General features: G+C 44.9%; 2 protein-coding genes across 2 annotated transcripts; one reads left to right on the forward strand and one right to left on the reverse strand.

Annotated features, from left to right (window-relative positions):
- The first annotated feature begins 153 nt into the window (after positions 1–153).
- Positions 154–12,456, forward strand: LOC129339313 (olfactory receptor 5V1-like). Its single transcript, XM_054993898.1, has 3 exons — positions 154–1,078; positions 10,606–10,693; positions 12,375–12,456. The coding sequence occupies exons 1-3, from the start codon at positions 154–156 to the stop codon at positions 12,454–12,456; spliced, it is 1,095 nt and encodes a 364-aa protein (XP_054849873.1).
- On the reverse strand, positions 8,866–9,822 carry LOC129338446 (olfactory receptor 6F1-like). Its single transcript, XM_054992689.1, has one exon. It carries the CDS (start codon positions 9,820–9,822, stop codon positions 8,866–8,868), a length of 957 nt encoding a protein of 318 aa, XP_054848664.1.
- Positions 12,457–12,758: the final 302 nt, after the last annotated feature.

A 12,758-nucleotide genomic window follows, 5' to 3' on the forward strand; every position in this document is an offset into this window, starting at 1 on the left:
TACTGCAACATAATACCTGGCATATAGTATAGTTTATAGTAATCATTGAGTCTTCAAGTACAACCATATGGCAGAATTATTACTCAAAAGCCAAAAGTTACATAATGTTAAAATGTCTTAAATATCCACTTTATATTATTCAGATTAGACATCATGACTTTGCCCTACTCTGAGAATCAAACGTCTTTCATGGAGTTCATACTGCTGGGATCTGTCAAGATCAAGCAAGGAAAAAGTTTCCTCTTTGTGCTTTTTCTCACAATGTATATTATCTGCTTCTTAGGGAACTCATTTATAATCACTGTGGTTCTCTTAAATCAGACTCTTCATACTCCTATGTATTTCTTCCTTGGCAACCTCTCTTTCTTAGATGTTTGTTATATTTCTGTGACTGTACCCAAAATGCTTGCAGATCTTTGGACTGGATCTCCAAGCATTTCTCTCCTGGGGTGTGCTGCACAGATGTATTTCCTTGTTAGCTTAGTGGGCACAGAGGGGTTCCTTCTGGCCTCCATGGCTTTGGACCGTTACTTTGCCATATGTCGTCCCCTGGCTTACATTAGTATCATGAATAAATGGATTTGCCTGCAGTTGGCTGTGATATCCTGGACTTGTGGCTTTCTCAATGCTTCTCTGCATACGGCACTCACATTCCGCCTGCCTTTCTGTCAATCAAATAGGATAAACCATTTTTTCTGTGACATCCCTCCATTGTTGAGTATCTCATGTTCTGACACATCAGTCAATCAAGTTGCCCTTCTCACAGTGGGTGTCTTTGTAGGGCTTGGCCCTTTTTTGTTTACTCTAGTCTCCTATGCTTTGATCCTTCATGCCATTTTGAGCAACCGACAGAAAGGGCAGAGTCACAAAGCTATTTCTACTTGTGTATCTCATCTGACAGTTGTGATTTTGTTCTATGGCTCCAGTATATTTACATATGTTCGCCCTACCTCCAGCTACTCACTAGAAAGAGACCAGCTTGTGGGAGTTCTATACAGTATATTAACCCCAACACTCAACCCACTCATCTACAGCTTGCGGAACAAGGAAGTGAAATTGGCAGTGAGGAAACTGATTGGTGATAGGCCATTTCCTTCTGGAATTTAGGTTCCTTCTCAAGAATGGAGCTTAACTGTGAACCCAGACTGTGTCAAGACTATGGTACCTTTCAAGGTCTCTTTCGCCAAAGCTGTTTACCCTACCTCTGCTTCTGAAGGCAGTGTTTAAGGATGAAATGATGCCCTTCTGCATTGAATGAAGCCTTAGTCCAGGTTTTCTAAAACTTGTTTTGATTGGATTTGTTTGTAGTTGTTGTGCTGTATCCTTAAGGTTTGTAAAACTTTCAAAAATTCATTAGTCTTCAGAAGCCAAAGCATATTAAAGAGCCCATATGAAAGCAACCTAAGTAATCTAGCTATGACATTATTTGTGCCAATATGACATGAGGATTCTGAATGACATTTAATTAAAATTACATGAAAAACAAATACTAGGAGTGACTCCTCTGTTTTGCCTTTTGTCTTCCTTTCAGCTCATTTGGGACAATTGTTTTGCACTGTTTTCATTAGACTCAACTTCCCATTAGCCCTCTTACTGGACAAAGGCTGTTTTCATACGACTTACTTGCTTCCAGAACATCGCAAAATGTAGCGCAAAAACCGCGGAAGATAGCATCTTCTTGCAAGAGTTTTGTGCAATGTCGCGCAAAACTCTTGCATGAAGACACTATCTTCCATGGTTTTTGCGCTACGTTTCGCGATGTTCCAGAAGCAAGTAAGTAGTGTAAAAACAGCCAAGGCTGTACCTGCCACACACTTAATTCTCCATTCTCACACCTGCCTTGATCTGTTTCTGTTATTTGTTTAATTGCAGCATCTGATCTTGGGTGAAACCTTTTCATGCATCTGTTTCTTATCTGCTTTAAATCTTCTTCCAGTCATGCTCCTCTACATTTGCTTTCCAGGCACTGGTTTAACTAAGCAAGAAATCTACAGGGTTGCAAATACCATTGATGATATTAGTGTAGTTACAAACTTTAAACTTGGACTTAATGGTCTAATGAGTTCCCCCTTTAGATAGTAATGTAAAGCTCAAATGCAAAGCTACAGCTTGCTTTTGTATTCATGTACACACATACGTACTTTGTGTCAGAGCCCTGAATGTTTGCCCCAAAGTCCAGACCTGATGATTCTACTAACTAGATTTCGGCTACCTCTTCACTCTTACTGCTGAAAAGAGAGGAGCACAGCTGTATTCTTGTTTTTGAACTAAACTGGCAAACATTCGGAAAAGAAAGAGAGGCCCTTTTCACACTACTTACTTGCTTCTGAAACATTGCAAAATGTAGCACAAAAAATGCGGAAAATAGTGTCTTCTCGCGAGAGTTTTGCACGATATCGTGCAAAACTCTCGTGAGAAGATGCTATCTTCCATGTTTCTTGTACTGCATTTCGCGATGTTTCGGAAGCAAGTAAGTAGTGTGAAAAGGGCCAGAGACTCAATCTTGAAAGATGACTTTTGCAAACAACTGAAGTGGATAAAAGTGACAACTTGGTTTTATGGATGGACAAAATCTAATGGAGAAATTCTGCAGATTTTATCAACACTCTTTTGATTTCATTCTTCTAAGCAACAACTTTCAAATACATCTCAGGCTTCCATCTTACATAAAATTATATGGAAACTCAGTTGTACCTCTGGAGGTGATTTACATGTCAATGAACAAATATAATTTCCCCTTGGACCTATAATCCTCTTTAGTTGAGAGGAAGGAATGGAGAAGTACCAGGCATCTAAGAGATATGCACTGTATCTTCTGTTCCCTCCACCAATCATATTCCCTATCACCATTTATGGATGCTTTTAATGTAGGGAAGCTAGTTCTCATTATTACCCCTAGAAATTAAGCTGTTTGGGGAATTTTGCATTGTCTTGCTTCAAAGTAATTAATTTTATGAGGTGTTTACTTTTTTGGTAAACGTTACTTGAATTTATTTTTAGCATCCAATAAATATTTACTGAAGAATTCAATAGCAGAGAACCAGTGGTTATGACAGAAGCAAAAGATAAATTTATAAAATTAATCAGTTATCATAATTAAATGTGTTTGATTCATAAATAGAAGACCATATTGATATTTAATATTTGAATACATCTTCACAATGATAAATGTAAATATAGTGTATTGGATCCGGTGAAAAATTTCCACTTGCTCTAGAGCTCCCCTCTCAAGTCATTTTCCAAAATAGCTATCGGAAGGGGGGGGGGGGTGTCTCTGTTTTTGCTGCTTCATGTGGAGCATTCTTTCCATGTAGAGCAGTAAAAATAGGGAAATACCTTCCTTCCATGCTATTTTGACATGGGAAACAGCCAGGGAGGGGCAGGAGCTCTTCCTTCCCCTCCGGTGGTATTCTGAGGCCTTTGGATTCTGCTTTATTTTTAACAGTTATTCCCTACAGTTGCTATGTGGCTTCAGGGAACCTGCACTTCTAGTTTGACTGTGGTATCTTCTTGAGGTAACTCAGACTTACTGTATCCTCACTACAGTATTTAGGGAGGAAAGCACTCGGTGTTGTCCAAGATCTCGCACAAGTGAGTCTGTGCTAAATCTGTTTATGATTCTATTTGCACATCATTGGATCCAAGACAACATTTTACCAGTCACAAACTGAAAACAAAGTATCAACTTCATCCCATGTAAATAGATGGGAGCCCAGTGGCACCTGGCGTGGGCTTTCGGGGACCACAGTTCTCTTTGTCAGATACATCTGACGGGGAGAGCTTTGGTTATCGAAGGCTTATACTGCATTGGAATTGGATGGTCTAGCTGTTTTACTGCTACAAACTAACACGGCAAACTCCTTTGAAGCCAACTGATCCCCACACCAAAAGGAGATGTTTACATTTACTAGCAAAGGAATGTTTTGGTTGCATCCTCCCTCTCCCCCCCTAATTGCATCTTCTCTCTCCTCCCCTCCTCCCCCCTCCTCTTCTATATTTGACCAGTTTCTGTACCATGCATCTGACGAAGAGAACTTGATTCTCGAAAGCTTATGCTACAATAAAATTGGTTAGTCTTAAAGGTGCTACTTGACTCTTTTTGATTTTGATCCCGTGTAAAGGTTTGCATTTAAATTGTTTAGACTTTATTTCTGCTTGCTTACATGGGTTTCTAAAGTTGTTGCTGTTAATTCAAATGCAGGCCTCTGAGGAAAGAAGGAGGAGGGGTGCTGGAGAGTGAGTAGGGTTAGCAGTCCCCCACTGGCAGTGGGCAATCCCATGATCCCATCCTCCATCCCCCGCCCCCACTTACATGGCCGGCAGGGGGAGCGCACCCCCTGGGTGCACTCCCAGGCTGCATAGCATGCTCCTGGGCCATGCAGTGCACTCCTGTGTGCCACAGCAGCCAGATCTGTGCTCCCATGCTCTGCCGTGGCCTGATCTGGGCCCAATCTGGCCTGATTCAGCATGGATTGAGCCTAAATTGGCCTGGACTGGGCTGCTGCAAAGTGCAGCAGCACTCCCCACTCCACAGCGGCCCAATCCAGGCTGAATTGGCCCAAATTGGACCCAATTCGACTCAGATCAAGCCCAAATTGGCCCAGATCAGTCTTGGATCAGCCTGGATCAGGCCACTGCTGTGTGCAGCAGTGCTTGCACACTCCACAGTGGCCCGATTAATGCCTAATTGTCCTAAACCAGACCCAATTTGGCTCATATCAGGCCCAAATTGGCCCTCTTGGGAGCGTGGGAGTGCTCCCAGGGCAGCCTGCAGCCTGCGCAATGACATCACTTCCTGGAAGTCACTTTATCACCTCCATTTTATCCTCACAACAACCCTGTGAGGTAGATTAGGCTGAGAAAGTCAAACTGCCCCAAGGTCAACCAGCAAGCTACCATGGCAGAGTGGAGATTTAAACCTGGATCTCCCAGATCTTTGGCTGACACTCTAGCCACTATACCATGCTTCCATAACAAATGCTATAGAATGCATTAAATTTAATTCCAAAAGTTAAATTCGGCATATGCACTATGTTATGAATGACTTTTTAGTCCCATATTTTATGAAGTGACTTATTTTATTTTCGAAGGCTTTCACGGCCGGAGAACGATGGTTGTTGTGGGTTTTCCGGGCTGTATTGCCGTGGTCTTGGCATTGTAGTTCCTGCCTGAGACACTGAGAGATCTCTGTCTTTTGGTGCTACACCTCTGAAGATGCCAGCCACAGCTGCTGGCGAAACGTCAGGAACTACAATGCCAAGACCACGGCAATACAGCCCGGAAAACCCACAACAACCATGACTTATTTTATTTAGCTTATTTATAGCCTGCCCTTTTCACTGAAACTCAGGGTGAATTCCAGAATTAAAAAAGAGGGAAGAAATATAACCATAAAGCATAAGACATCTAATGGTCAACACAGTAGGACTAAGAAAGCAAAAATTTGAAAGTGTGAGCAACACTGAGAACAAAAAAACTGTCTTAATCAAGGTATTGTATGAGCTAAGCAGAATGTGTGGTTACATGTTGTAAGATAACACATGATATAAGGAAAAGTCAGATGATAACTACAATAATAGATTATACCAACAATAATTTACTCTTCAGGTTCCTGGGTTAATTCATCTCACTGTTCTGAAATTCTTCTACAGCATCTAGATAAAGGTAGCTTAGGAAAGTGTGGCTCAGAATTTTTTTTAAAAAATAGTATTGTTATTCTTACCCAACTTCTCCCAACAATGAGAACTTTCAGAAGCTAACCCTTACCCAGATTGGTTCCCCTGGAAGAAGAGATCAATGGTGTCTTTATTTATTTTTGGATATACAGGTAGAGTACTAACAGAGACACAGAGGCACTGCCGCCAATTTCGTACCTCATCTCTCAGAGAGATTCTACACCAGCAGAGTGCTTCAGTTTTGTCCTCAGAAATGGGTGTCAGTTTCACTCTCTGTCTCTCACTTTTTCCAATCTCACATTCTGTGTTTTCTCCCACACTCACCTGTGTCCTCCACGTCAGCTAGGAAGGTGGAGGTCATCTCTTCTGCTTGGGACGGCTGGTGGGCCACAGGCAGTAAGTCATATTGAGATGGGATACCCAGAGCTACCAAGAAGCAAGTGTTATCATCTCCTGTGTCATGAAACGTATGTCATGATTCATAGAACATAGGCTGAGGTCAATAAAAGAAAATAATACCAATCCCAAGAAAAGATGAAGTTCCATACAGCCATTTCTTTTAAATGTTCTATTCCATCAAAGCTTTAAATGGCTTCTCTGAGACAACACCTTCTGTTGTCCTACTAAGCAGGTCTTTGTATATACAGTTCCTTAATAAAAAGGTTACCTGGTAGCTCCAAATGAGTTGCCCAGAAGAAATAGTAAAATATAAGTATTGTTACATCTACAGTCAAACCATTTATTGGATTATAAATAAAATAAATAAAGCTTTTAAAATGAATTCCTGTGCACATACCTCATTATATACATGGTTCATAAACAAGACCACTTAGGTTTGCCAGCATTCATCATCAAAACATATTGTGTGATATAAATCTTGCTTCACTTTCAAAAATTGTTTGCTCAAGATTCATATAGATCTTCCGACTATGGATTTTCATAATATACAGAATTATCAACACATGCAGTAGCATGAGAACCTTTTTGTCGGCCTATAATAAATTTGTGGCGCTGTGTATAACCGTTCAGCCCACAACTATACACTCTAAATCCCTACCTACATACAATTCATGTTTCTAAGCAGTCTGTCTTCCTGCACAGAATTTCTGTAACATCATTCTTTTCAAAGCCTTTTTGACATCTTCATTTCTGAAGCTGTAGATGATGGGATTGAGCATGGGGGTCACAACACTGTAAAGCAACGGTGCCCGGACTTACCCGGGTGCCGGTTTGCTGCCCGCGGGGCCGCCGGGGGAGGCTGGAGGTGAGCGGGAGCGCTGCTGCGCGGCTGCCTCCGCGCCAGCCAATCAAATTCAAACGGCTCCCGGCCAATCAGGTCGGGGCGGACTGGAGGGCCGAAGTCTTCCCTCCGGTCCGCCTGGCTGGTACTTACGGGAGGCAGCCGCGCGGGAGCCCCACTTCCTTCCGGCGACGCGAAGCGAGCGGTTGGCCGTGCGGTGCTGCAAGGAGCTGAAATCACGAGGGCAGCACGCAGCATGACCGGCTGGAAGCCTCGCGGCAGGAGGAAGAGTCGGCGGTTCCGGCAGCGGCGACCCAGCGGAGCAAGGAGGAAGGATGCCGCGACACGGGCAACGAGGCACGAGGAGCCCGGGCAGCCTGACGAAGGAGAGCATGGCGCCGGGAGCAAGCGGGAGAAGAGCGGTGGGGTGCTCAGCCCCCGCACGGAGGAGCGGCAAGGCGACTGGGGGGGCCAGGAGGGGCCACGGGGGGGAGCAGCTCCCGCCCCCCAGGTCCCGGCGGCAGCAGCCCCCAGGAAGGCCGCAAGGGGAGGGGGTGCTCAAAAGGTGCGGCTGGGGCCCGAGGGAGCCCCGCGGCAGCAGGACCCACGCCCGGCCCGGCAACCACGTGGCTCAGCCAATCTAGAGCTGGTCACCCCTCCGCGGCCCAGCAGGAGGAGGCCTACGGAGGCGGGGCTGGCTGGTACTAGGCCAGGGAAGCGGGGGGCGCAGACGACCAGGTGCTTGCCTGGGCTCAGTGGGCGCAGGCACAGGACCACAAGCCCGTCTCGGGCCACATCCAGCGGGTGCAGCTCCAGCAGGGGTGGGGGGTCAGGCTCGGGGGAAGAGGGCCCCCTGCACAGCATCACGAAGGCCCTGGAAACCCTGACCTCAAAGGTGGAAAGAATAGAGTCCTCCAGCCTCATGCTTGCCCCAGCCCCTGCTGCCAGGGACAGGCTCACAGCCGGGTCCCCAGAGGTCGTGGAAGAGGCACCAGAAGGGGCAGGGGTGGGGATGGCGATTCCCCATCAAGCTCCAGTGAGGAGACATCCAGGAGCCAGGAGCGTTGGAGAAAGGGCAAGAGGAGGAGACTGGGGCACAAGGCTCGGCGAGCACATCGGAGGAGGGACGAGACAGACAGCGGGGGATCCTCAGGTACGTCCTCTTCTTCAGACAGTGAGTCAGCAGGGGAGGACTATTGGGGGGTGGCCGCACAAGCCCCGGGGTTACCAAAGTGGGCCATCAGGCGCAGGAAGGGGGCGGCCGCGGAGAACAGGAACGGTTGTGAGGTGTGGACTGACAGCCAGCCCCTGCACCCCCTGCGGGCTGTCTCATCCTTCACGGATGACGAGGACCCCCCGGGCATCCATCTTTCTCGTAAGGTCAGGGAACGTATTCTGGATGGCTACTATGTGGACGTCTTTGCCCTCATTAGGCCAGAGGCAGAGGATGGGAAGTCCGCCCCCTCGTCTAAGAGGGACGGGAGGGCCCCAAAAGGGCCGGCCGTGGAGCGGTCATTCAGCAACTGGCTGGAAGGTTACACGGTTTACATGGGGGTGGTTCAGGCAGCCTATCCTGAGAGAGGATGGCACCTGACCAACCACCAGGGCAACGTTCTCAGGGCAAAGGCCTTAGCGGGGGAGGCGGCCGCCATAGAGTACGACGAGGCATTCCGCAAGAGGGCATCTCATAACCCACGAGCCAGATGGGACTTAATTAGCCAGAAGCTTTGGCTATGGCTGGTGGGGCCACACATGAGGAGCCGTGGCGAGCCGCCCCGAGGGTGGAAGGGATCGAGTCGCAGGGACAGAAGCAAGGGGCTTTGCTGGGAATACAACCAAGGCAGGTGCCAGCGGTCCAGGTGCAAATATGACCATAGCTGTGATTCCTGCCTTGGCCCGCACCCTCGCCCCTCATGCCCACGCGGGAACGCACCCAGCCAGCCCTTTCGATCAGGCAGGTCCTCCCAGGACCTTCCTTCCTGCACAGAATTTCTGTAACATCATTCTTTTCAAAGCCTTTTTGACATCTTCATTTCTGAAGCTGTAGATGATGGGATTGAGCATGGGGGTCACAACACTGTAAATAAAAGACACCACCTTGTTCATTTCCATTGACTGCTTGGCTGCAGGATTGACATACATGAAGATTACTGTTCCGTAGTAGAGTGAGACCACAGTCAGATGGGCAGAGCAGGTGGAGAATGCCTTCTGTCGACTTGTAGCTGAGGACATCCTTAGGAGAGTGGCCAGAATGCAAGCATAAGAAAGCATGGTCAGCAGGAAAGTGCCTAACACTATGAAAGTTGAGCTTATGAAGATGATGGTTCTGATAATGTAGGTGTTGTTGCAAGCGAGGCCAAGCAGTGGTGGAACATCACAGAAAAAGTGGTTGATGATGTTGCCGCAGAAATGCAATCTGCTAACCAGGATGGTAGATGGGAAAGGATTTAGGAAACCAGTAAGCCACGAACCAATGGCTAAGAAGACACAGACTCTGTTGCACATGAGTATTGGGTATCTCAGTGGATTGCAAATGGCCAGATAACGGTCATAAGCCATGACTGCAAGAAAGAAGCACTCTGTGGAACCCAGGAAGAATAAGAAATAGGACTGCATTAGGCATGCTGTAAGAGAGATGTGTCTAGCTTTCCCAATAGATATTGCTAGGAGTTTAGGGAGAGTGACTGAGGTGTATCCAATCTCTAGGATAGCAAGATTGCTCAAGAAGAAGTACATAGGTGTATGGAGGCTTGGTTCTGCCTTTAGTGTGAATAGCAGGATGATGTTTCCCAGAAGAGTAAGTAGATAAATGTGGAGGAAGATGATGAAATACAAAATCTGAATCTTCTTGTTACCTGGGAAACCAACAATGATGAATTTTGTTACTTCTGTGTGATTTATTCTCATGTTATCCTCCATCCAGAACTCCAACTGAAATAACTGGAAAGCTGGAAGTTCATTGGCAGTATTGACAGTGGTGATTCCTGTGAAAGTTAAACTGAATTATATCAAATATATACTAAAAATGAGTGAACATTTTACCAGTTTACCTAAAGCAAGATGAGGAGCTAAATTTGGTTGACACAACTGAAATGTCCAGTAAAAATAGCAAACTTTTCAGGGTGGTGTATCACATCTGTATTTGAGACCCAGAGAAAGCTTAGAGATTGTTTGGTCAAGCTGAATCACATAACCATGACTAAAAAATTGAAGTTTCACATAAAATGCCAAATTTGCAAGAACTGGAAATGTTATCCAAAATGTATAATGGAAACATTTTGAGGGATCTAAAATGAGTATGGATGAGCAAAATGCTCTTAATTTGCTCAGACCTTTTTGGAAGCTTTCCTGGTGAGAAAGTTTTTTTTAAGGTTTCCGTGTGCTTGTAAGGAACCTCACAAAGATTAATATAAATTGCAATCATTTCCCACACGAACACAATGGGTTGGATTTCTCCAACTTTTCTGCTGGTAGAAAGGGAAGGGGCTACACACAAAAGTATACACAGGGGTTCATGGGATGGACAAAAGCTGTGTGTGACAGGGTCTGTAGTAGGGATCATAACTGGGTGAGACTGAGTAAAAAAAAATAGCTGGATCCAATCCTCATCCTCCTCTCTCCCCCAACCACTTTCTGCTCCTTGTTTACAATGGCATCGGCTAATCCTCCCACCTTGTCATTCTCTATGAGTACATATCAGGACATGTCAGAAGCAGAAGAAGGCAGGAAAAATAGAGAGTACACTTTGCATTGGAAGAGCCACTTATATCATGGCAAGGTACCTCCAAGCTAAAGGAAGGTGCCATTGTTGGTGGAACAGATCCACAGCATCCAGCCCAGTGTCTAAATATTCAAAATATGACCCTCATATACAAAATCTGAGGAGCACGTATGTAATTTATGTGTACATATTTGAACGTGGAAACTATTATCTGTTATTGCTAAATTTTCCCTAATTTTTTTAAAGCAAGTATCTACATTTATGTTACATTGCAGCACAAATGCTAGGTGAGGGAAGGAAGAGCCATCAAGTCACAACTGACTTGCAGCAACCCATACGGTTTTCAAGACAAGAGACAAACAGAGGTGATTTGCCATTGCCCACCTGTCCATAGCGACCCTGAGCTTCCTAGGTGGTGTTCCATCTAAGCACTATCCATGACCGATCCTGCTTAGTTTCCAAGGGCTTACAAGATCAGGCTAGCCTGGGTCATGAAGGAAAGCTAATATACTTTGTCAAATAATTTACAGACAGAAATCAGGGGGGGGGGGGGGTTGAATCCATAGGAATAAGAGAAGTTACCTATTTAGTATACATCATCTTCATGGAGATACTACACTGTCACTCATCCTGAGTTCTAACTTAACAAAAACAACTTCCAGCTCCCTTTTCCCCCCTGAAAAGGTAAGCAGTGGAAACTGATGATAAATTCACACTGCCTCCGACTCCTGTAGATGCTCTGTGCAAAGTCAGAATGGCACAGCACTGTTGAGGCATAGACCTTTTACCAGTACTCAGTCCATAAGCAAAACTCTCATTCTTTTGCAACCAGCCATGAACAGACCTTGAGATGCTAGACCAGTGATTCTCAGTGGCTTAAAAGCCACATGTGGATCTTTGCAATGCCATATGTGAGACTTCCAAGCATTGTACTCCAGAGTCCAGAGTGGCACATGCCCCATGTTTCAGAGACATGGACAAAGCCCTAGCCTGATAGGGTTTGTGATTGGCAGGTGGTTCCCACCTTGAAACTGCCGTCATTGGAGGAACAAGTGAGCTGTGAGCCTCTCTGAGGTGCAGGTATCATGCCAAGGATGGAAGTAAATGTGCCTGTTGTGGTTGATGGTAATTGCAAAAGTGGTTCTCTGCGAGAAGCAAACTGAGTATCATTGTGCTAGACACAAAAAGGGCCACTTTTATAAGGAAGACATAGATATCTTTGGAAAGGTGCCAAATGCCATTTGATAACAATTGCTGATAGATATCATACCTTGGGGGGGAATACTTTGATCAAGCCTAGAATCAAAGTAAGAGTAACGTGTGTTTCTCTATTACTTCTTGACAAATCTCTGTGGTGTGTGGCTGCAGATGGTAGATTGCTGCAACCAACACACACACAGAACAAGTCCTAAGCAAGACCCCTCACATACAAGCCTTGAGGAGGGAAACAGAAACTAGCTCTTGAGGGCTCATTTAAAATTATACACACACACACACACACACACATATATATATATCACGCCTTGAACTGTCTGAAGGACTGATTGTAAGCTATTTGATGACAATTACTGATAGAATTCATACCTTCTTTGGGTTTCTTCACTAAGCAACTCTAGAATCAAAATAAAACATTATCTTTTTTGTGTCCGGTATTCCGTGATCTTCCTATTGAATCAGTGATTCTAAAATGAGTCTGATGTTTTCTGCATTTGATTTGCTGTTTGTTTGTTTTTTTAAGAATTTACCAAACTATTTCAGTGGTTCCTTTGGTCTCTTGGGAGCTAATCAATTCATCATTTCAGGGAATACGGAGGGAATAAAGATCAGTTAATTAAGAAGATACAACAGCCTAGTTCAAAGGCATAATTTCTGGCCTCTGAGAATTCTACTGTCATAAAAAAGTAGTGTTTTGTGGAACTTTTAGGGTTGATATATATATTTTTTAAACAATATAAATAATAAGAGTGAAAGTAGGATTGCCGACAAGCAGAAGAGGGATAGGGAGAGATGGTGGAATGAGATTTGCCTGAAAATTAGAGAGTTGCATTGACATCACACCAGTGATATGACAACGCTTCTGGGTATTTGCTGAAAGTGACATTGCAATATCAGCACAACACCT

This window comes from Eublepharis macularius, chromosome 12, assembly GCF_028583425.1.
Source record: "Eublepharis macularius isolate TG4126 chromosome 12, MPM_Emac_v1.0, whole genome shotgun sequence".
NCBI lineage: Eukaryota > Metazoa > Chordata > Lepidosauria > Squamata > Eublepharidae > Eublepharis > Eublepharis macularius.